Source organism: Phallusia mammillata, chromosome 2 (genome assembly GCF_965637545.1).
Source record: "Phallusia mammillata chromosome 2, kaPhaMamm4.hap1.1, whole genome shotgun sequence".
NCBI lineage: Eukaryota > Metazoa > Chordata > Ascidiacea > Phlebobranchia > Ascidiidae > Phallusia > Phallusia mammillata.
This window is the reverse complement of record NC_137253.1, coordinates 15,863,795-15,886,139: the sequence shown is the minus strand read 5'-3', so window position 1 is coordinate 15,886,139 and position 22,345 is coordinate 15,863,795. Positions and strand designations below refer to the sequence as shown.

The 22,345-nt window shown below is 38.5% G+C and overlaps 1 protein-coding gene and 2 non-coding genes across 3 annotated transcripts in view; 2 read left to right on the top strand and 1 right to left on the bottom strand.

The window, feature by feature from the left end:
* LOC145213069 (MAM and LDL-receptor class A domain-containing protein 2-like) overlaps nucleotides 1–22,058 on the bottom strand; it is a 30,217-nt gene extending 8,159 nt beyond the window's left edge. The window contains exons 1-43 of the mRNA XM_080081309.1: nucleotides 21,840–22,058; nucleotides 21,425–21,649; nucleotides 21,062–21,190; nucleotides 20,809–20,920; nucleotides 19,615–19,774; nucleotides 19,043–19,127; nucleotides 18,588–18,895; nucleotides 18,155–18,287; nucleotides 17,882–18,025; nucleotides 17,659–17,755; nucleotides 15,915–16,037; nucleotides 15,648–15,805; nucleotides 15,198–15,343; nucleotides 14,910–15,026; nucleotides 14,639–14,818; nucleotides 14,291–14,429; nucleotides 13,723–13,895; nucleotides 13,409–13,550; nucleotides 12,980–13,157; nucleotides 12,791–12,912; nucleotides 12,396–12,600; nucleotides 12,229–12,338; nucleotides 11,916–12,142; nucleotides 11,696–11,783; nucleotides 11,462–11,617; nucleotides 11,033–11,190; nucleotides 10,628–10,823; nucleotides 10,417–10,545; nucleotides 10,135–10,289; nucleotides 9,940–10,032; nucleotides 9,754–9,874; nucleotides 9,379–9,600; nucleotides 8,660–8,835; nucleotides 7,965–8,208; nucleotides 6,118–6,453; nucleotides 4,669–4,875; nucleotides 4,000–4,226; nucleotides 3,160–3,310; nucleotides 2,762–2,931; nucleotides 2,091–2,397; nucleotides 1,570–1,802; nucleotides 448–583; nucleotides 174–354 (exon numbers count right to left, since the gene is read on the bottom strand). Of these exons, the coding sequence (XP_079937435.1) occupies nucleotides 174–354; nucleotides 448–583; nucleotides 1,570–1,802; nucleotides 2,091–2,397; nucleotides 2,762–2,931; nucleotides 3,160–3,310; nucleotides 4,000–4,226; nucleotides 4,669–4,875; nucleotides 6,118–6,453; nucleotides 7,965–8,208; nucleotides 8,660–8,835; nucleotides 9,379–9,600; nucleotides 9,754–9,874; nucleotides 9,940–10,032; nucleotides 10,135–10,289; nucleotides 10,417–10,545; nucleotides 10,628–10,823; nucleotides 11,033–11,190; nucleotides 11,462–11,617; nucleotides 11,696–11,783; nucleotides 11,916–12,142; nucleotides 12,229–12,338; nucleotides 12,396–12,600; nucleotides 12,791–12,912; nucleotides 12,980–13,157; nucleotides 13,409–13,550; nucleotides 13,723–13,895; nucleotides 14,291–14,429; nucleotides 14,639–14,818; nucleotides 14,910–15,026; nucleotides 15,198–15,343; nucleotides 15,648–15,805; nucleotides 15,915–16,037; nucleotides 17,659–17,755; nucleotides 17,882–18,025; nucleotides 18,155–18,287; nucleotides 18,588–18,895; nucleotides 19,043–19,127; nucleotides 19,615–19,774; nucleotides 20,809–20,920; nucleotides 21,062–21,190; nucleotides 21,425–21,649; nucleotides 21,840–21,972 (7,232 nt within the window). The 5' untranslated portion in view covers nucleotides 21,973–22,058. The remainder of the gene's footprint in view (nucleotides 1–173; nucleotides 355–447; nucleotides 584–1,569; nucleotides 1,803–2,090; nucleotides 2,398–2,761; nucleotides 2,932–3,159; nucleotides 3,311–3,999; nucleotides 4,227–4,668; nucleotides 4,876–6,117; nucleotides 6,454–7,964; nucleotides 8,209–8,659; nucleotides 8,836–9,378; nucleotides 9,601–9,753; nucleotides 9,875–9,939; nucleotides 10,033–10,134; nucleotides 10,290–10,416; nucleotides 10,546–10,627; nucleotides 10,824–11,032; nucleotides 11,191–11,461; nucleotides 11,618–11,695; nucleotides 11,784–11,915; nucleotides 12,143–12,228; nucleotides 12,339–12,395; nucleotides 12,601–12,790; nucleotides 12,913–12,979; nucleotides 13,158–13,408; nucleotides 13,551–13,722; nucleotides 13,896–14,290; nucleotides 14,430–14,638; nucleotides 14,819–14,909; nucleotides 15,027–15,197; nucleotides 15,344–15,647; nucleotides 15,806–15,914; nucleotides 16,038–17,658; nucleotides 17,756–17,881; nucleotides 18,026–18,154; nucleotides 18,288–18,587; nucleotides 18,896–19,042; nucleotides 19,128–19,614; nucleotides 19,775–20,808; nucleotides 20,921–21,061; nucleotides 21,191–21,424; nucleotides 21,650–21,839) is intronic.
* On the top strand, nucleotides 1,171–1,244 carry Trnan-guu (transfer RNA asparagine (anticodon GUU)). The gene has a single exon. It is a non-coding gene; the product is annotated as a tRNA-Asn (tRNA).
* Nucleotides 1,401–1,474, top strand: Trnan-guu (transfer RNA asparagine (anticodon GUU)). The gene has a single exon. It is a non-coding gene; the product is annotated as a tRNA-Asn (tRNA).
* Nucleotides 22,059–22,345: the final 287 nt, after the last annotated feature.

Here is a 22,345-nt window from a genome sequence, read left to right as displayed (position 1 = left end):
TTGCGTGGGTTTAACTTAGCGATTTATGAGTTTGCCCTATGTTTAAGTCCAACAAAACCGCTTGAAGTAGAAAAACAGATCTAAATTCGTTGAAGTAAAAAATTTTCCATGCTATTACTACACAAACAGAAAACAATTTCGAAACTTTCAATTCAAATAAACATTAAATTTACGTAGGCAAGAATAAGGTCCATGCGTCACAGCCTTCTGTTTTTCCACAAGCACCAGCACATCGTTCCAAGTCATATCCGACCTCACCGAAGTAAAAAGTATCAGGAGGCGAGACAGCACCTGGTGACTGCACCGAATTCGGCAGGAAGTTTGTGTCATGATATGTATCCCAACATGTGTCATCTACAATAAAATATCGCACAATTTTATTAAAAATAGTTGTCAATTTAAAGTGCAAAACTATGAATTAAGATTAGATATACAAACGACACTTACAGGTGTCACAAGTTCCGTTCAACAAGTATACGTCATCGATGGCAATTCCAGAATCTTCAGTTGTGCCTTGAACCGCTTGAAATCTCGCTTCAACGACATGTCCAAGTGAAATGCTTGTCGGTAAATTAACTTTTCCCTGTGAACAAACTTATGTTGCACGTTATTGTCACACTGCTGTCGTGTGTTGCACGCCCCATGTCGGACTTAACTCATCACACTCTAGGTTTACAACCGAAACTGTACTGCTATACTTACTGCGCAAAACATTTCACAATTCTTTTCACTGAAATAAGTCACGTGGTAAAGGATTTAGTTTCAACTCCAATTACAGTGTTAGAGCGGTGCAGTATGGGTATAATGTAGTTGGACGTCTGCTAGTCATTTGGAAAACGTTCCTTTGTTTGTTTTTGCCATTTTACGGGATCGGTGTTAAGTACATACGTCGCGAAACATGTGTTTTAATTCAAAAACTATGCTGATCCACCAAATATTAAGCCTTCGTCCCAAATAAAACTACAAAGAATTATAGTTTGGAATTATTTCACTAGCACGCTTTGTAATACGTTCAAAGGGGGCCGAACGAAAGTACATCGATTTTACAAAGATTTTTCCAAACATAACCGCGCCCAATGATTTGATTGTGCGTCTGCTGTTTCGCCGTGGGCATTTTTTATCACCGAGCACAAAAATGTAACTGTCAAACTATTATTGCGCATACATGCAGTCTCTGTGGCGCAATCGGTTAGCGCGTTCGGCTGTTAACCGAAAGGTTGGTGGTTCGAGCCCACCCAGGGACGCATTTTGCTTGCTGTTTTGCAGCAGAAACACGGCCATGCAAATCACTGCTATCGTTTTTAAGGCTCTAAACCTACTTCGAGTTGATTCCACACCAATACATTAAAAAAACACTTTTCAAAATTGATTTTTAAACGCGATCAAAGAAAGGACGGTCGGTTTCTGTGGCGCAATCGGTTAGCGCGTTCGGCTGTTAACTGAAAGGTTGGTGGTTCAAGCCCACCCAGAGACGAAGTGACAATTCCACAATGTTTTGTTGTAAGTTGAACTAAGCCAATACTTGATCGCTGCACCAGCTTGCATCTATTTCACACGTATTTTTCCTACCTTGTGCCAGTCGACACCATAGTCGCCTATTCTTGTCCAAACAGCGTTCGCTGTATTTGAACCTTCCTCAAAGAAATTGAGGTAAAGCGCCCCAACTCCAGCCCCGTGCATGGTGTAACGGAATTCCATACACCGTTGACCCAAGCCTTCAGTGTATATTGAAGGACTGATCAATTCTGACCACGATCCGGTTGGAACCCCTTTGTCTCGGGCCCAGGCATAGTGACCTTTACCTAGAAACCAATAAACATATTTTTTGGCTATTGAAGAACTTTATTAATTGAACATGACAGAAGTAAGAGTTTTGTGTTCAGAGTCACAAACTAAAACGTTTAATACGCCAAAAACGTGTGGCAATGTGCAATCACATTTAAATCAATGGAAATAGTTACCTGTTTCGGAATAGGTGAGTTTATTCGACTAATAAGCAAATTAAATGTGGTATATGGATTGTTGAAAATGTGCCTAAAAAGACCCATTTTCCATCACAACCAAGTACTTACACTGGGCATTAAAAATACCTGTTGTAGAATCACCGACAGGACCGGTACTTGATATACCGGCATCGCCGTTTTGCCGACTCCAGTCGTAATGGTCACTGGTGGGTTCATTTTTCCAAGCACACCAATCAACATCAAAGTTGCATGCAAATCCAGGAACATCAGGCGTGTATGGAGGCTTAGTGGGAGCTGGTGTGGTCGGGGGTAGCGGCACCGCATTGGAAGGAAAAAGGGGACCCTTGGCACAAGCGACACCCGCTGTAAACGTGATGTCATCGATAGCCGTGTCGCTCGTAAATTCAGGACCTCGCGTTGATTCGAATATGATCTAGAACAAGTAATATAACTTGAGGTAAATTGCAGATCTTGGTTAAAGTGACAAATTTTTTTTTCCAAAGTTACAAAACATCCACCCTAATTTTATCGCTTTGAATTGTTTTTGCTAACAAATAACAAGTTTACTGCAAAAAAACATAAGTGGCCTGGTTAAAATAAGCTAATCAACGATCCAGAAGATAAGACTGAAACCCCAACCATTCGGCCTATACGTGTAAAATTGTTATGAGCTGAATTTAATAAACTAGCTACCTTAGGAAAAACACGTACGTTTTAATCTATTAGTCTGCCAAGTGAGAGATTCGACATTTATCCAACACACATTTATACACAACTAACTAAACGTTTGCACTTACGTAGTAAGAGGTGAGAGATTGTATGGTAACCTGTCCCTCCTTCCATCCTGCACCTTGGTTGCCATTTAAACTCCACAGCGTAGTTTCAGTACCGTCGTTCGACTTGATTATTACGTTCAGATATCCAGTACCAGCACCATACATCGTGTAATAGAATGTTATACAGTCACCTGAACACAAGAACACACATCAAACAAAAAAGCCGCCAAAAGTCATTGCAATTTGCATTTTGATAATTCATGCCTAGGTTGATGAGCGCAAAAATAGTGCAAAATAGTTGCGCAAGTTACCAACAAACACAAATGTTGTGTGGATGGTAATGAGTACCAGATATCACCAATATCCTCATTTAAATTTAATATTTGCTCATAAAATTTCTTTTCTCCATTGAGATATACCTTGTCCAGTTGATTGCTTTTTCATGTCGCTACCCAAACGTGCTCTGGCTTGATACGCCGGGCCCGACGCTTCAATAAACATATACGCCATCATTCCATCAACACCATTGTGGTCGCCATCGGGTCCTGTGTCTCCACTTGGCGTTGCACCCTGTCGCGGTCAAAGTAACAAGTAAACACCACAATCTGTCACATTACTCTGATCTGATAGTGCAATCTATTACAAGGTTGGGCGAATTGATCATAACTTTATTTGGTGCAAAGCAAATTGCAAGAATAACGCAGCAACGTTGGTGCTAAAGCAGTGGTTTCCAAACAGTGGGACGCAGCACCTTTTGGTATTTCATTTTTTCATTTTATGTTTTTGCACACGAATCGCTATTCCAGATAAAACGTTTGTTATTTAAAACACTGGTTTGCGTATCACTTGCTATGATGGTGCAAAATTAGGACGCTAGTAACTTTTTGTGCAAATAGCATGCGTTTTCTTGATCTGTTTCGTCATAACTAAAACAAAACAATTATGCGCTTACCATCAAACTAGTTTCCAAGGAATTGAGGTGTACTGCAAGTGCAAAAAGCGCACTGAATGTAATAAATTTTATATTCTTTTCATATAATGTCGCAGCTAAAACATGATATACGAGATATTGTGTCAAATGACGTTTTGCCTCGCATTAATCGGTTGATGGAAAGCAACGACTACAGAAAGGTTAGGAATCACTGTGCTAAAGAAACCGACAAGGACTAGTTAATGTTATGCCGCAATTTCGCCAACAAATGTATAAACAACTAGATCTGAACAGCTCACGAAATACTGAACAACCAAGGTAAAAGTACCGAGTTAAGTATCCAATCGAATTCGTCGTCTGTGCGCTGAACCCAAGTACAAGGACCGAAGTTGAACGAACACGTTCCTTGACTGGTACATGATCCCTTATAAACTACAACATCATCCACAGCCACATCTGACAGTGCGCCAGGCCCTCTCGTCACTTCAAACGAAAGTTGAAACGAGCTTCCATCAGATTTGGTAAATGTAGTTTGACCAGGAAGCCAGATGTTTCCTACAAAGCAATGTAACTAGCAAGTCGCATCTGGTTGGTAAGCTGGGAATACATTTCGCTACCTGAAAGAGTGTTAGCGATTCTTACGATTTTCCGCCATTATTGATAACTTTGATAATATTACCCATTAAAGCTACACGGCTTGACCGCCACACAGATCGAAAGTCAAAGATTATTTACCCATTGAACGCTGTTGTTAAACGTAGCAGTTTCAACATTTTGCGCTGACAAAACAATAGTTGCAGCTAGGTATGATGTAAGACGGCATGCCATCGTAGATATACTACTTTACCAAGGTTCTGGTTGTCACCATGAAAGTTAATCCAACCGATTGCTCAGAAAATTTTAGATCAGAAATCAACGCCAACACGTACAAGTAACAAGTGACCTCACAAATGTGTCATGTTGCAACATTAACAAACGCAATGAAAGAAAACCACACCTTGATTTCCCTGCATAGACCAAATTTCGTTCAAAACCGTGCCCGTCCCGTCGCGCTGTTGTAACCGCACGGATCCCATATCACTTCCGTACATGTGGTAGAAAAAGTCAACACACACATCGGTGCCAGTCATTGTATAGACCGGGGTTAGTAATGTCGCAACTTCGTTTGGCGTAGCCTGGTCCGCACTTGCCACCATATAATAACCTGTAAATAATAAAAAATATTTCATAATCTATCTTGGTTGAATAGGTGACTTGATTAGTTTTAGGATTTAACTCATGTCCACAGTTCTCAACTCCGGGTAACAAATAATGTAAGACTTAATTGATAGACTGAAATGTTCAGCTAAGCAGTCAAAGTGATCCAGTTTGCAAGAAGTTGTATTTAAATCTCTTTACAGTATTTCGAGGTTCAAGCTTAGAGCAAGGAAGTTAGTGGTATAAAATGGTGCTTGATTTAGTTAACCACTGGATCCTATACGGTCTTGTAAAAAACCAAGGCATTGCGAGAAAAAATGATTAATTATCTGCATGACAACGTCTCTTCTTTACAGAGTAAAAAACCACCGCGCTAGAGCATGAGCTGTGGCTTCCTGCCAGTGTTGTGTCACAATTTAACTAAAGCCATCACCACTGTAGTTCATAATAGCGAAAGTGACAGGTGCATTTGATTTTCACTTTAGTAAGGTAATTTCTAAACTTCTTTGGTGATTTACAGTTACTGTGTTAGGTTGATGCAGAATTTGCCCAACTTCCAATGTCTCAAAGAGTCATTGGTTGACGCCAATAAGAGAAAACACTGGGCCTGACCATCAGACCTGCGGTGTCAAGGCAGTAAAAAGAGAAAAAAATATGGGATTTTGTAGCCGTCCCGAAAACGAACAGGAACGGATTATCACCAACTGCTCATTGCATGGAATAAATAATTCAATGTGCGATTTGTTACAAGAAAAAAAACTCTGCGTGGAAAGTTCGACAGGTTCAGCGATAACATTACTTGTTCTGAACGTTTACATGCAGACACTGGTCGCGGTGTACGAGATACGAAATTGGTCGAGAGTTGAAGCATCGCCCATCAATCGTATCTACATCGCAGGAGTTTTCTTTTCATTCGTATTCACCACAATAACGTGTGTAAATTTGAATCGATTTCCACCGGCGTTAGGCTGCGAAGCCTACGGAGCTATAATGAAATTCTGTTTTACCACGTCTACATTGTGCGTACACACTGTCTTGTGGTCTCGACAACGCGGTTTCTACAACGATCCCCTACTGAAAGATTCACAGACGAGAAGTGTCAAATACATTAGCAGAATGGTAATCGTGGGAATTTACGTGAACATCATAGGAACGGTTGTCCTTTTCCATTTCTGCATTTGCCTGCCGGAAGTCGGTGGTCACTGCGTCGTTGTATTTAAAGACAACGCGCTCCACCAATACATTTTACCCACAAGCGTGACGTTTCTTGTAGTAAGCTTAGCGTTCAAAGTTGAATTGCTAATCCTAACTGTTCGACCAATTTTGCACGGTGAAAAAATTGCCACCCAACAATGTTGTATGAACTTCATCTCATCTACAGAAAAGGACATAAAGAGACTCGTTGCTCGTTTGGCCATTAGCATGTTTGTTTGCATCATGTCATCGGTGATGATATCAGTATGCATGGCTCTATCCGCTGGTGGTTTGATATGTTTTTCATGGGAAGTGATAAGCAGTGTGGATCTTTTGTTCGCCAACTTAGCCACAATCTGCTCATTTGCCAATGGACTTGAAAGACTCTGTCCTGTTTTGGATTTAAGGAGCAAAAATCGTGTTGGTAACAGAAGTCATTCGAGTAAAACAACACGCATGACGCTATCGACCTGACAAATGACTTCATCAGATGTTATTCGTTGATCGATCATTCACAAACACCCATAAAATCTATCCTTCAATGCAAAAACAAGGCCTGATACGTATCTGTGTGGTAAGAAGACTCATTTGTATTGTTGTGATGTCCATACAATTCAAGCGTTACAGCAAACGACAAAATAAATCTAAAAATAGTTTTCCGGTATCGTGTCGTGAGTGGTCATCATTTTCTGAGAAGGAGTTGACGCGACCATTGAGGGTTGTGGATACGAACCAGCAAGGCGCTGTTCTGTGCAATGACTCGGCGAGAGAAATGTAAATATTTCACCAAATGTTCATCTCTCGATATCACGTTCATAAAGTTTATTTTTATGCGTTCGACTATTGTGTGCAACCTGTTCTTTTCAAAACATGCACTTATTTTTAACACAACGTCAACAGCCTACGCAAAACGTCACGCAATCTTGGGGCGCGTGTGCTTTCAATGTAAGCCTCAATGTTTGCTTTTGTTGGATCGAATAGAAGCGTTTCAAATACAATCCTGTACAAGTCAAATACATAAAAACCTCTGTACACTATTAACAATGCCATGTATTTTGATATGGGTGTGAACAAATTAATTATTAATATGCGAGGATAAATGTGGAACCACAACAGTGAAAAACGTAATTACATGTTATTGTTGCTTCCTGTGACGCTGAAAATGAGCACAGCACAGATGTGAAAATTCCCTCCAATCATAAATTATTAAAGATCAGTTGGCCTTAAATTAATTGCAGTGATAACAGCTATAACCGTTGGTATAACACAAGTATGTGTGTATATATTCAATCGCATGCAGTTATAGTTTGTTACACCATCATTATTTTTTACCAGACCTATCTTGGGTAATTTTCGGTGAGTATCCTCAATTAAGTATTGGTGCCGATATTGGTCGGGTTTTGTAATAAAAGCACCCCTAGCTGTGGCTATTTTATAATTACAATTTATGAATCTCTGTTAACTTACACATCAATTTCAGAAGTATTTGATTTAGATTCTCTCGGCTAATTTTGCTAAATTTCGGAATGTGATTCAAAGTTTCAAATTATTGTTTATAAGTCGTTTCATCGAGAGACGAAATTTGATTTTAATAAATTTTAATTCCAAGTTCGTTTTTTTCGAGTCAGACCCAGTTCCAACTAAATAGTTCTGAATCAGGTTTCGCGCAAACTCTTACAGACTAAAAAGAAGCCCTCTGAGAGGGTTGACATGGACGAGGGTTGACACGGTACGCGTTTACGATGCACGAAAACAGTGAATCAATCAACCTACTTATTTATGCTGTGCAATCAGTTTGTGGAATTTGTAGTTGTGGAAACTTTTATAATAACATAAAGTACAGAATTTGTAAAGGTTTAAAACCTCTAGCCCAGGGGTGTCCAAACTACATTGAATTAATACCTGAGTTAGTTCCAAGCGTGTGATCGGTCTGTGGGCCTGTTGCAGTGCTTCCAATTCCCCCATTTACTTCGGACCACTGGTAATCAGAACTCGGGTCGTTAGTGAAACTACAGTCAGATGTTTCGAACGTGCAGTAATAAGTGTCGAGGTTTGGTTGAGGTGGACAGACGCCAGATGCCATAGTAATCTCATCAACACCAATGTCGCTGTAGTAGTTGGTACCACGCACACCCTCTATCAACACCTAGTGACAAAAAAACATTGATGTTGAATTGTAAAACACAAAAATGGAAAGGCTAGATTTGACTAGGCAATTAGCATGGAATACATTTTGTCTGTTGTGATTTGTTTATGTTATTTTATTGTTTCACTTCCCCTTTTCCATGTGTGGTCGTTTTTATTTATCTATTGCAGGGGTTCTTAAACTGGGGTGCACGCACCCCCAAGGGGTGCGAGAACTGTTCCTAGGGGGTGCGGGGATGCTGAATCATTAAGGTTGGTTAGGTCTATTCTATTTAAGCAATTACAGAAGGGGGCTCGAAAATTGGTTAGTGATTTGAAAGGGGGTGCGAAAATTGGTTGGTGATTTGAAAGGGGTGCAGCAAGGAAAAAAGGTTAAGAACCACTGATCTATTGCGTTTAGCATTTTATATGAGCACCATGAGTATTTTGTCAATAGATTTTGATATTCTTACCTGAAACGATGCTTCTGAGTATATGTCGACTGCAGCCTCAAGCCAAACATTTCCATAATTTTTTGATCTCGTCCACTGAAGGTTTGGCGGGTTAACGATTGATGTCATGGTGAAAACATTTAAAGTTCCCATAGTGCTGCCGTACATGTGGTAGAAAAATTTCAGGCAATATTGTCCTGAAATATAATCACAAAAAGTTAATGTCCGAAAAGGGTCTTTTGAAAACGACAAATTGGCCTCATGAACCAGTGTCTCAATAATTAATGGACCGTGAACACAACACATTAATGCGAGTGTCATTGGCCAACTAACTGCAGCAAAACAACTCCATGCTTTCCCGAAGCCGGCGTCATGAGGAGTAGTAAGTTTGCATCCACCATAAACAAGTGTTATTTTATCAAAGTACTAACCGCAATAATGACCGAATTAAACCTAGCGTACCTACTATGCGCATATGATTCCAAATCTTCTTTTAGTTCGCCTATTGTCGTTTGTACGGCAACTTTTTTATTAAAGTTTAGTTCCAATACAAAATGATAATTTTCAGGCAACAAATTTCGGGAAATTTTTTAATGAGATTAAAATGCATGAGGAAAGGATTTTAAGTGTAAAATGCCATTTCCAATACCACAAACGCGGGAATCAGGATACCATTTGCCCTAGTTACCAGTTTGTAAGTATTTCCCATGTTTATGGTTAAATGTTTACTTGTCTCAAACCTGGTGTTTGTGGTGGACTGACGAAGCGCGCAACATCGCTTGCTACAGCTGGAGAGGAAGTTTCAAAAAACATGAACCAGCTACTGCCATTTGCACCAGTTGATGGTCCTGTGTTTGAAGATGGTGTGGCACTGTTGGCACGTGACCACGTTACGTCAGCCAACGCGTCGTCTGTCCAATCACATGCGTCAACTTCGAATGAGCAATCCAAAGGTTGGGGTGCTAAAATTGCATGTTGAATATTAATAATATGAAAAATCAAAATGCCATTACCTGAAATGCATTTGTGCACTACGTCGCAACTATACTGTTGTATTACTTCATAAAACAAAGCAACCAAAGCACTATTATATCATAAAAATGTGTTGAACATACGCGGCAATGTGGGTGGTGGCGGAACCGCACCAGGTGGTTGAATACTACACGATGTTTCAGATGTGATATCATCAATTGCGATGTAACCAATGCTGTCTTGAAGAGTTGCTTGGATGACAAGCTGTCAAAACAGATAAAAGTTTTTGTAATTTTTAATTGTAGCAAAATGATGCATTCAGTGCATACCCTGTAATCTCTGACGTAATCAACACTGACAGCTGCTTGCATCCATCCCGATGTACCAGCAGTGTATTCCCAAACGGTAACATTTGTAGGATCCTGTATGGAAAAAAGTTTGCAGTGAATAAAAACGCAAGTTGTAGCACGATTGCTGTTATAAATTGAATAAAGTATGTACTACATGTTCTTTGGAATATTTACCGGGAAGCTCTGTAGGACTCTTAAAATTCCAACTCCAGTTTGTTGTATATTAAACCAAAACTTAAGACAAATTGAGTCAACCAAAACCTCACTCCATAATTCACCAAAGTCGCCGCTAGCTAGAGACCCGAATTTCTCAACGAAAATGAAATAACCTGGTTCATACAAATACAGAACATTATGAAATATTCTGACAATAAATCGTGTTAATTATATTCTAAACGGGTTACAAGTAAAGTCAAAACGAGTTAGAGTTTTACATGAATATTTAAGGTTTCCCACCGTTTCCCTGTGCGCTGTGGTCACCAGATGGTCCAGATCCCGAAATACCTCGACTTTCGATCCAATTAAAGTTATCGTTGGTGTCGTGGTTTATCCAACCACATAAGTCGTTCTCAAAATCACATTCCACTAAAATGCAATTAAAGTCAGAACAAGAGCCGATCTAATAGCCTAATAGCTACTAAACATTTTTTTAAATCGTGGTACTGACATTGTTTCGGGCATTCCTGCTGAAAAACTGTCACATCATCGATTGCTATGTCACCCTCGAAACCAGAACCACGCTCTGCTTCAAACACCAACACATAATCATATATTGATGGAATGTTGACCCTAGCTTTAAACCAATGATTTCCCTGATTACTGTCCAATGACCACCGCTCAAAATCCACATCTCCTTTCTCCTCCTACAATCGTTTATTGCATACAAATCAGAATTTTTGTTAGTTTAAAAATGGTAAGATAGGTGTCGCAAAAAACATTTAAAAAGCGGGCAAAGCACTTTTATATAGCATGCAGTAAAAATAAGGTATTTGCAACACAAACATTTGAAATATTGCTTCCTCGCTTACTAATGTACACTAAAATCGGATCAATTAAAGGCGAATTGACTCACAGTGCGCTGATGTAGAGATAGTTTTCCGATTCTTGTCCCCAACATATGATAAAAGAACTGGGCGCAGTGAGACCCACTTTCCGCCCCATATATGGGAGACATTAGACGAGCTTTGTCACCCTGAACTGGGCCACTCATCTCACCATATAAGTAGTACCCTGAAAGAAATTATTTGACATTACTTTGGGAAATACATTAAAGTTTAAAAAATCGGTGTTATGAAGTGGATTTGCGAAAAAACGCTGTTAAAATAATAAAAAGTTATTGCTAAATTTTGAAAAAGCTTTCATCTAAATAAATCTCTTTAGTTTGGTGTGTTAAACACAATCCACCGAATTTCAATGCGTAAGTTTGATCACATCAACGTCAAAACCATGCTGACTGATAATTACAACTGAAATAATGTCGCAAAATTGACTTTCTTCTCACCTTCAGCAGTCTGGTATGTGTGGTCAGAGGTTGGCCCAGTGCTTGCTGATGTAGTTGAACCTTTCTGCCAAGTCCAAGGAAAATCAGCCGACGGGTCTTGTGTAAAGGAACATAGAGATGGGGACTGGAAATCGCAAGTGTGGATTTCCCCGGCGTCTGAAAAACATAAATGTCGTTGGTTTTCTGCGTGTCGCTGCAATTTTCGTTGCAGTTTTATCGTTTGATTCTACTCACGTGGTTGGCACTCGCCGTCGAGTAGTGTGATGTCATCGATTGCCACGTCACTGATATCCGTCACTCCGACAACAGCTTGAAAAGCGAGCTAAAAAAATAATAAAAAGGAAATTGTTTACTAGTGAATTTGTGGCAACCATATAACAAACGAAGAAAATAATGTTGAAATGTATGGCAAGTAGGGTAACATGTACAAAGCTATAATTTTATTCATTTGTACCTGAAAATCTACGTCAATATCGATTTGAATAGAAGCACGCTGCCAGCGTCCGCTCTGATGACCAGATCTTTCCCATATTGCTGTTCCCAAATGAGGTCTAGTCTTCGTGTGAACGCTCAAACTACCCATGCCCTCTCCATACATATGATACCAGAACGAGAAACAAATAGTTTTCTTCTGACCATTTAACTGATTTAAGGGGCCCAAAAGTACAGCCACGTTGCCAGCTGAAACAAACGACATTTTAAAATTATCCCCGTTTCTGTTGGTGCAAAAACATCTATTCAGCTAAAGCAGAATTCTTTAATCTTACCCTTAGAAATTGTGGACCTTGAATCAATGTAAAGGTAGTAACCTTGGTTAGTACCAGTGGTGTGGTCGGTTTCTGGTCCAGTGTTGGGTGTTGGGTCGTTTCCGTTGAGTCTAAAATACAATATTTCTTAACCAAACCAAAATACCTTGTTAAGCACACACTTCTACCTTTTCCAAGATCCTTGATACGACGGGTCAGTATACCAGTTACACATGTCGCTGTCAAATGTGCAATCACTGGGTCCAGTTGTGGGGGGTGGTTGGGTATTTACTGGTTCGGGTGTAGTAACACCGACGTCAGGAGGAGTGGCTGATAAAGGACTCACGACACAGTGGGGCGTCATAAATGAAATGTCATCCAAAGCGACAATGGCTATTGGAAAATGTAAAATAAAACTAATTTATACACCTGAAGTAGGGGTTGAGGACCAACACAAAACTTATCTCGTATGCGACAAATTATCTAAATTCGGTTTTTAAAACCACAAAAACTGTTTTGTTTGTTGCAGTACGTGATATAATTTGCGGAAAACAATTATTATAAGGTGGAATGTATATCATACCGTCAGTTCCCCCAGTTGATGTAACTTCGATTAAGAGTCTTCTGTGGTAACTGCTTACGATGGGTACAGTGGCTTGTAACCAATCATCTGCTTGACTGCCGGTCAAAGTCCACAAGACATATCTGTCCCGGACAAAATCATACTTTGTACCGTTTTACGCAATGACTTAAAAATAGTAACCATTCTAACCTTGCGTCTGAATTTACGCTTTCCATGATTACAGAAACCGTACCCACTTCTTTGCCAGTGATATAATACCAGAAAGTAAGACAAGCTGGACTGGCTGGTGAAGGTGACAGAGTCTCACTCGAATACCAAGCTACGTCATCAGCTTTTGAACCGATCATGTCAGCATATATGTAAGTACCTAAACGGGTAATAAGATTGTGTTATTAAGCCGTTGTTGTTCAATAGGTAATGGTAAAAAAAACGAAGTTAATAACAGGACTCAAAACTAACTATTTTAACTATTTTTAACTGCATTTAATTAAATTGTTCGTGACATTTTACGCATAAAACGTTTTCAACTTGTGGTTTCTCGTCAGAAAAAACATCTACTAGAAGAGAGAAACAAATGAAACAAAAATGGATCAGGGAGTCCATGTTTAACATGCATACCTCCGTTGCTTATCGTGGTGTGATCAATCAAAGGACCTTTTCCTTCTGCCACGTATTTTCCCTGCTGTTCGCTCCAATCAAAATTATCAGTCAATGGAACGTTATACCACAAACAAGGTTCTGGATGTTCGAAATCACAAATCTGTAACCAAAAACAGTTTAATAGAGTGACAGGAAAGAAGAAGTTGTTTTTACTTCTAAATTTGTAACAGCAAGAAAAAGTAATTGAAATTTAAAAAGTTGTTTTTACTTCTAGATGAAACTGCAACATATTTTGGTTATTTTGCTCGCATTTGGCGGCATATATGTTTTACCTCATTACAAGGACCATCTATCAAGGCAAGATCGTCGATAGCAATGTCTCCCAGATAACTGGCACCGACAGTTGCTTCAATCATAATTTCGAAATCGTCTTGTGATGTAATTGTGGATTGACCCAGTAACCACAAATCTCCTTGGTTTCCTTCTCTATGCCATATCGGAAGACCTGTGAAAGATCAATTAGTTATGTTCAATTTGTTTGACCAAGAAAATCCACACAACAGTGAAAATAAGTCCAAAATTTGGAGCATGTCTAAAGCGGGTCACCGAACGCGAGAGAAACATTTTGCTGGAATCAGCAGAGGATGTACGTTATCGAAACTAGATAACCTAGTTTGAGGGAAAGCTACATCGAATCATAATAAAAGTATACAAAATTTTGCCTTGGCCTGCTATTTATAGGCGGTGATTGTGGCCCCAACTTTATCTGCGCTAAATACTAATTTTTAATTGAATATCATACAAGCTATTTCTTAAAGATTAAAACTTTTATCAAGAGCTTTTATCATCAGGAGCGAAATGTGATACTCAAGTAACTAAACAAGACACGTTGCGTCATACCTATATCTATTCCATGCGCCAGTGTAATGGAAAGCGATCCAATGTTGGTACCATACATGTGATAGTAAAACTGGAAACATAGACTTTGGTTCGAACCAGAGTAGGTGGGCGAATATAACCTGGCCAAATCTCCAACCACCTGCACATTGATTCAAATATTATGGCCTAAAAGATTCATTAAACTGCAATAAATGTTTATTAAGATACTTTTTGTCTTATAAAATATTTCACAATTTGGTAAGGTTGCAAATAACTTGTCAATAAGTCTAGACTTCAAATAAAAATGATTAAATTTTGACTGCAAAGGGTCAACTATTCTTTTCTTTTCTTAACCTAAAAGCAACGTACTCTGGGACTGGAGGTTTCGATGTACAGATAATGTCCTTGTGCAGTTTGCATTGAGTGGTCATATGACGGGCCGGTAGTTGTTGAAGAAGTTGTACCAGTTTTCCACGTCCATAAAAAGTCAGCACCCGTGTCATATTCCCAACCACATATTGATGATGTTTCCAAATCGCAAACGACATTCTGTATAGAAAATGCGATTTTAACTTTTCATGTCACTCCTATCAACTAAGGAAGTTGGTTTGATGTATAAGTTGCAAAAAAAATAACATACAGAAGGACATTCCCCGTCGGCAATTAACATGTCATCAACTGCTAAATCGGACAAATCTCCTCCACCAGCTACAGCTTCCACAACAATTCTGTACGGATCGCTTGACTTAATATTGATCTGGAAAAAAGTAAACAAACAAAAATAAAAAATATTCACTCCAATGCAGATTGAAAAAAACAAACATAATACAGTAATTATCAGCACTAGTGATTTCATCCATAACTGTTTTTCAGTTCCACGATAGATTTACTGAAAGACTTAAAACAAACCATATATTGAACAACGTACCTGGACCGGCCTCCACCAGCGTCCCTGAGCGCCATGACGAGACCAAAATGGCTGATCAGGTACAATGTCCGATGTCTGCACGTATACATTCACTACTCCAGCATTTGTCCCATGCATGTGATACCAAAAAGACACACACTTCGCGCCTTTAAACAAGAGCATTATGGTGAAAGGAATTGTTGAAAATCTTAGTTGAATATTACATACGTTTTTTTGTCAAAAGTAAATAGCAAGTCTATGTTTTAGGTTTTATTGGCAACTGTGTTTGTATTTCAATGTTTTTAAAAAGGCATTAGTTGTATACTGTTTGTAATCAGCAAATTTTAATATATATTTTTTACATTTGTTTATTAGCAGTGCCCTAGAAGTAGACTATTGAATATTTGAATATTTTGTTGTGCACATTAAGCAACAATGGTGTCTAATTTATGTTTAACATTCAACACTTACTTCCATCAGCTACGACAGAGGGACTGACCAATCTCGCCTTGTCACCGGGTACGTTAGGAAAAGAACTTTCTAGAAACATGTAATAACCCTGAGTGCAGTCAATCCGAAATCCAGAGATGTGATTTGCCTCTGCGACAGCCACGTTCGTTTCGTTGGACCTGGAAATATAAATTGGTAAATTTAATTTAATTTAAAATTAAATCCGCATGACTGGATTTTTCGGGTTGGGCGTTTAATACAGCGGAATTAAAGAAACATTTTAGAGACCTTCCGTAGCAATATCCGGAATATTGTCCGTTTTGTTCCGTGTTGGTGTGAAAACAGTAGGCTGCACAAAGCGGTTGCAAAGAGCATTCGTATTCACACTTATCAATTTCGCTGTCCAAATATCTAAAAAACAAAACAAACTAAAAGGGTGGCTTAGCACATATTGACATTGCATATACACCATAACCTATTTTAAAACAATAAAATATTTCCCATATTTGTTTTATATTGGGTCCCATAACATCCACTGTCTTTTATAACCATGGTTGTTTCTGCAAGTAGAAACTTATGGGTCCCCACACATGCAAATTTGTAAATAATGCATTTTAAGAGATAAGTATGGAAAGTTTTGGTATCGTAAGGTCAAACACAGTGATCGGTACTGTGCAAAAATAAATATGCTATATGGAGTACAAACTATTCAAATTTTATTTCATTCATACATTTTTCAGGGTGTTTTTATTTTGTGTTCTATCTGAAAAAAAATCAATCAATTCCGACATTATTGTTTAAAAAATGGACCCATTTTGGGGGCTAGTGGGGTTAATGTTGGGTTGACAGGGTGGAACACAACAATCAACAACTATAAATGGCACACTCCATAAGTTATCCAAATTTCATCCAATTCAGACATTGTTTAAAAAATTCACCCATACTAGGGGGCAAGAGGGGTAAATATTGGAACTACAGGGTTAAACACAACAATCGACACCTATAAATGACAAACTCTGCAAGCTGTCCAAATTTCATTTGATTCCGACAATGTTTTCAAATTTTTACCCATTAGGGGGTTAGTGGGGTAACTGATAGGGTTCTACACTCAAAAGTTTAAAATATGAGACCACAATGACCCAAAAACAGTCCTGTAAAATTTTATCCAAATCGGCCAATGTTTAACATTCTGACCACTAGAGGTGTCATTAGCAACATTCGTTAACACTTCTGACGTCATAAGGCTGTTAACACCCCCCTTTATTATACTATTACACTACAGAAATTTTCTGTTTGTGGTCCGCAGCAACCTAAAAAAACGTTTTACATTTTGTGGTCTAGCGGGGTAAATACTGGGGTTATCAAGTCAAACGAAGTAGATGGCACATCTGCATAACCACATTTACCATCTCTGAAAGTTTCATCGAAATCCATCAAACATTTCACGGCAAAATGGGGTGGACAAACTTCAGGGAAGAAAAAAAAAGAAAAAACAAACAAACAAACAAATCGAGTAAAATCAAAATGGTTTTTTTTTTTTTTTTTCATAATTATTCAACGACTTATTTGTTCGTCAGTACAAAAATGCGTCGGCACAATGTACAAATAATGCCGAAAAGGACCTTATTTCGATCCAAACTGTTTATAAAACCACTGAAAGCTGGAATTACCCAGTCCGTTGCTACAAACCATTTAAAACATAATTATTAGGTATTCAATGTTGTCTAAAGTACGAACCACCTTGTCTGCAAATTATTGTTTCGTTCAGCTTGTGTGATGTATTACAAAAAGTTTCTGTTTGGGCTGTAAATAACCTTATTTAGATCCACAAAAAAACGATCCGTAAAGTATTTCGTTTCGGTTTAAGGTTTGTAGCGGTACTGAATAATATTTTTGATTCAGTCCAACATTCACAAATTTGCCGAAAGAGAAACAAAAAAATGTAGTATTAAAACATGGACAAAAAAAACAAGAAAAAACGTATTTTAGTTTTTTTTCAGTGTTATCAATGTATTGGTATTAGCGTCCTTACTGTCCGAAGTTCCATATATGTGGCGGATTGTGGTATGTTGGATCAGAAAACTCGTCCCACACCACGTTTATATCATTCTCGCGGTTGAAGCATACATCTAAAACCAAGTATCAGTAAATAAAACACAAAGTTTTTTACTTGAAACCATATTTATTTATTTTTCCTCAATATAGTTTTTTCATTGCACAAAATTGTCTAATTTTTACACAGTATAATAACTTACTTCCATGTGTGTGATCTCCTTCAGGACCTGTATGTTCAGAATCAGTCGATCCCATGTGACGTGTCCAGTCGACGTCATCACTTTCTCGCAAGTTCGTCCATCCACAAATACTTAACTCGAAGTCACAGTCAAATGTACCCAGGTCTAAATATGATTTTTTTTGAAAAACTGTACTTTCATGACGGTTCAAACAAAAAACAATACTTCAGTATTTGGAAATATGTATAAATATATTTTTAGGTGACTGACAATATTTCTACATTTCGATCTTACTTTCTGTTAGTTGGAAACTTGCATCTTGGTGCATAGCATCTGTGTTGTCATCCAGCTCAATTTTTAGTTGTAAATTGATGTCGTGACGTATGTAGTGATTTGGATAGTTGCTGGACTCGTAAACGGTATAACCCTAAATCAATTTTTTTAGAAACAAATACACAACGCATTTCTATCTCTAACGAAACATATTGCAGGCATGCTTAACATAAGAATATATTATTGAATTGGGTTGAAAGAAAAAAATACACTTGATAATTATCATAATAAGTAAGCACAAAAAAGGTGTTGTGGAAATATGACTTAAAACACGCAATTGTCTTTCCCTGGTATTCTTCAAATACGCATTCAGTAGAAAATAGTATTAAACAATGCTCACACAAACATTTTCACACATTTGTAAGCTTCTGTCACACAATGGTGGCCAACTTACCGGATAAAACGTGTCGGAGCGTGGGAAGAACGTTGCGTCATCCAAGTAAAGATCATCTGTGACCTTTGGGTCCAGGTACAAAAAATAATTTCGGTGCCGTAAGTAGTAGAATGGTTGTGCCTCGGATTCAAAAGACACCGAGCCAGGCGCCCCAGACAAACCAGGCGACACGATAAAAAATCTTTCGGGATCAGTATCGCTAAGGAAAGCCTCGTTGGCATTTTGAAGGTCAAATGCATGTGTTGGCAAGTTGTAGGAGTAAATAAGGTAAGGGCCACTGCGCTCAAGAATGGCATCAACCGGCTGGCCTGTGTTTATGTACATTTTCCATGAAGCAAAAATACAAGCGGAGTTTGTATATTACGACAAATTTGCTGAAACGTTTTAGTCTACGGTGCAATGAAGAAAAACAGCGCTTCTTTAAGATGAACATTTAGTTTGGTGTTGTAACGTACCTGAGCAGTTTTCTGCAGATGTTGTAATATCATCAATGGCCATAACACCGAAATCCCCAACTGACATTCGAGCCTCAATGTCAATCTAATAAAAAGGGCAATTTTACTTAACCAGATTACGTTTGTAGCATCCCAACAAAATTGTTGTGTATCTACGATCTCTAAACTATGTTCTTTCTTCCTTTTCACTTAAACCGACTGGATCTACAGACCTACAAGGACCGTAAAAATGCCCAAGTACACTTTTTGGAGGGATATACTTAAAAGGCATTCCAAAACAGTCACCAGCTTAAACTTATAGTAACTTTGTAGCCAAAAATACGTAGTGTGACTAATTTGTGATAGTTATTACCAACAATTACCAGAAGTTACCTTTAAGCAAACTGGACGATTTTAACTGTGTGTAAAAGTCAAATACTGTATTAAAGAAGTAGCTGTTGACAATTTTAAGGGCAATGTTTTTGGTAAAGAAAATATGGTAGGTCTAACTGTGGCCGAACCTGTATATTTCTTGTGTGAACATCCAGTACAATGTAATATTTAGCAGACATAAAATTTAAAGAATAACAAACCCGAAAACTGGTACTGGAGCTGTTAATTGAGACTTGTCCTTTGTGCCATGCATCACCCTGATCTCCGATAACTCGCCAAACGCGTGAACTTTTCGTCAAATCGTCGTTTCCACGAACCATAACTTCAATAGAACCGATGTCTGCACCGCTGATGTAGTACCTACAACAAAGCGTTTAGTTTTACATTAAATACTTTGCGTTGAACCAGCGGTTCTTAAACTTGGGTCCGCGGTCCTTTAGGGGTCCGTGAGGCAATTTTGGGGGGACCGTGAAAAGGTTGAAGTACTTCTATAATCGTATTTGGCGTAAGCTTGTGCCACTGAATAAGTGTAAATAAAAGGAAAATTAAAGATCGACTGTCTCCATTGCTAAACAATAGCCTTTATTGCGTGACAACTAACAAAAAGCAACTGTTCGCGCACAATCGTAATGTTTTTTTTGTTTTGTCTTTGATGTCGCAAACTGTTTTTTTTTTGGTTATTTTTGCTTCACTAGCTAAAGTTCAGCAAATCAACTATCGTTTTGCTAAAATACGCATTCCAGCTAAAGGACCGCGAGCCCTTGATATAATTGCAAAGTGATCGTTTTGAAAATATAATGAAAAAGTTTGAGAACCACTGCGTTGAACGCATGTCAATTCTCTTTGTCATATTTAACAAGTGAGGACTGGGCCATGTTATGTGACGTCATAGTTGGTCTAACAAGTAACTTTCGTAACAATGCTGTTGTCCAGCTGCAACACGCTTTTTTGGCTTTGTGTTGTGAAATTATTGTACGAAGTACAAGTGCAGCTAAAATGTTAACGTGTGCGTTTTGAGTCTCCTACTCTGACCTTGAAAAAAAGCATACACACCTCACTTGTTAAACCACCTTACGCCAGGCTCATTGAAGACGGTTTACCGAACCAGTCGGTCACCACTCACCAAGCATTCACGACATGGCAAGGCGTAGGATAGAAAGATCTAGCCTGCGGTAGGACTCGTACCTACTTCACGATCATGTTACATTTGCCAAATTTGTGCAAGGATCACCCTTACACATACAAATAATAGGAAACACGGTAGTTGGTTTAACGATTTTCTTGTCGTCGTAAAAAACAGTAGTTTCTTTTACGATTTTTAGATAAAATGCTGCTCTTTTCTAAAACCTATTGTGTGCATAATAGTGCGTGTTGTTGGATGTGAATCATCTTACCAGAACTGGAAGCATAGGTTGGTGTCGGGTGAGGTAGCATCAAATAAAATTGACGTTATCCGTGCAATATCTCCTTTGTTTCTCCCATCGGGTAAAGCATAAATGTAAGTCCCTAAAATAAGGTAATATAATATAAATACATTTTAACTTTTCAACATTCTAACCCACGTCCACTTGCAGCAAAAACATGCTATCCAATCAAACCCTTATACTGCATTTATGCGACCAAAATAAAAAAATACCCAATACATACCTGAATCAGTCCCGGTGGTATGGTCAATAATTGGTCCTCCGTCGACATTGGCGCCAATTTGCCAGTTGAATTCGGCGGTGGGGTCAGGCGACCAAAAACACAAATTTACATCTTCAAAGGTACATGCGTCTAAACAAAAAAGACAAGACTTTTTATTAATGGCATTAATATTTGGGTGAAATTTGTTTGCTAAAATTTTTCAATTGGTTTTAATACGAGTCAGAAGAGTTATATTAAAGTATTAAACTAAGGCGAATTAGGAAATTTTTACTTTCGAAAATTAACATCAAACTGTAGCCACTGTTACCTTTAAACTAGGCATAATAATTCAAAACTTCAAAACAATGTCGAAATAAATGTTACCTTTTGGTCCACAGGGATCATCCGAGATCGTGACATCATCGATAGCTATGTCACTTCTATAATCAACGCCAAGTACTCCCTCAAAGACAGCCTCCCATCGACTCGATGAACCGGCTGGTACGGTAACACCATCGTAGTACCATCGGTTACCTTGGTTTCCAGTAAGTGACCGACTTGGTGTGCCAAGAGCTGCTCCAGTTTGCCGTACATACACATTAAGTTCGCCTAAACAACATTAAGTTCGTCTGTGTGATAATCCCAGGGATTGTTTTCTTTTTCGACTGATTTCGTGTTGTCAGTATGGCGCTTCCAAAAATGTTACACACACCTTTTTTTGACCGAAAGGCAGAAACTAGGTTTACCAACTAATTGGGTACGTCTTTTTTGCAAAATTGTAATAAACAGAAAATCCTACCGATTCCAGATCCGTACATATGATACCAAAATCGAGCACAACTTTCGGTGGATGGAAACGATTTCGATTGTGTCAGCAGTCTGGTTTTTGCGCCAACTGCAACTCCTGTACCACCTGAGGCTTCAGTGTACATGTAGTATCCTGTTAAAATGCGTAAAGGTGCTTACAAATTCATCAGCATTCAAAAGGCTATGCACACTATATAATATACACTGCACAGCAGTACTTAAACTGCAAAAAAGTAACTCAAAACATGCTTTTAGGAAAAAAAGAATCAGCTTAACATAATACTAGCAAACCGAGAGGCCAAAGAGTAGCTAGCTGCAGTACAAAAACAATTTCTGAAGTTTCGTTAATCTCAAAATGGTCTAACAACTTTTAAACTAAACTGGAAATAACGACGCGAGGTAAACGTGATTCGAACAAAAACTGTAACTGGCTGCAGCAAAAAGCAAGATAACAAAAGGCGCAAATCAATGATATGGCAAAAATCAACGAGTTCAGTA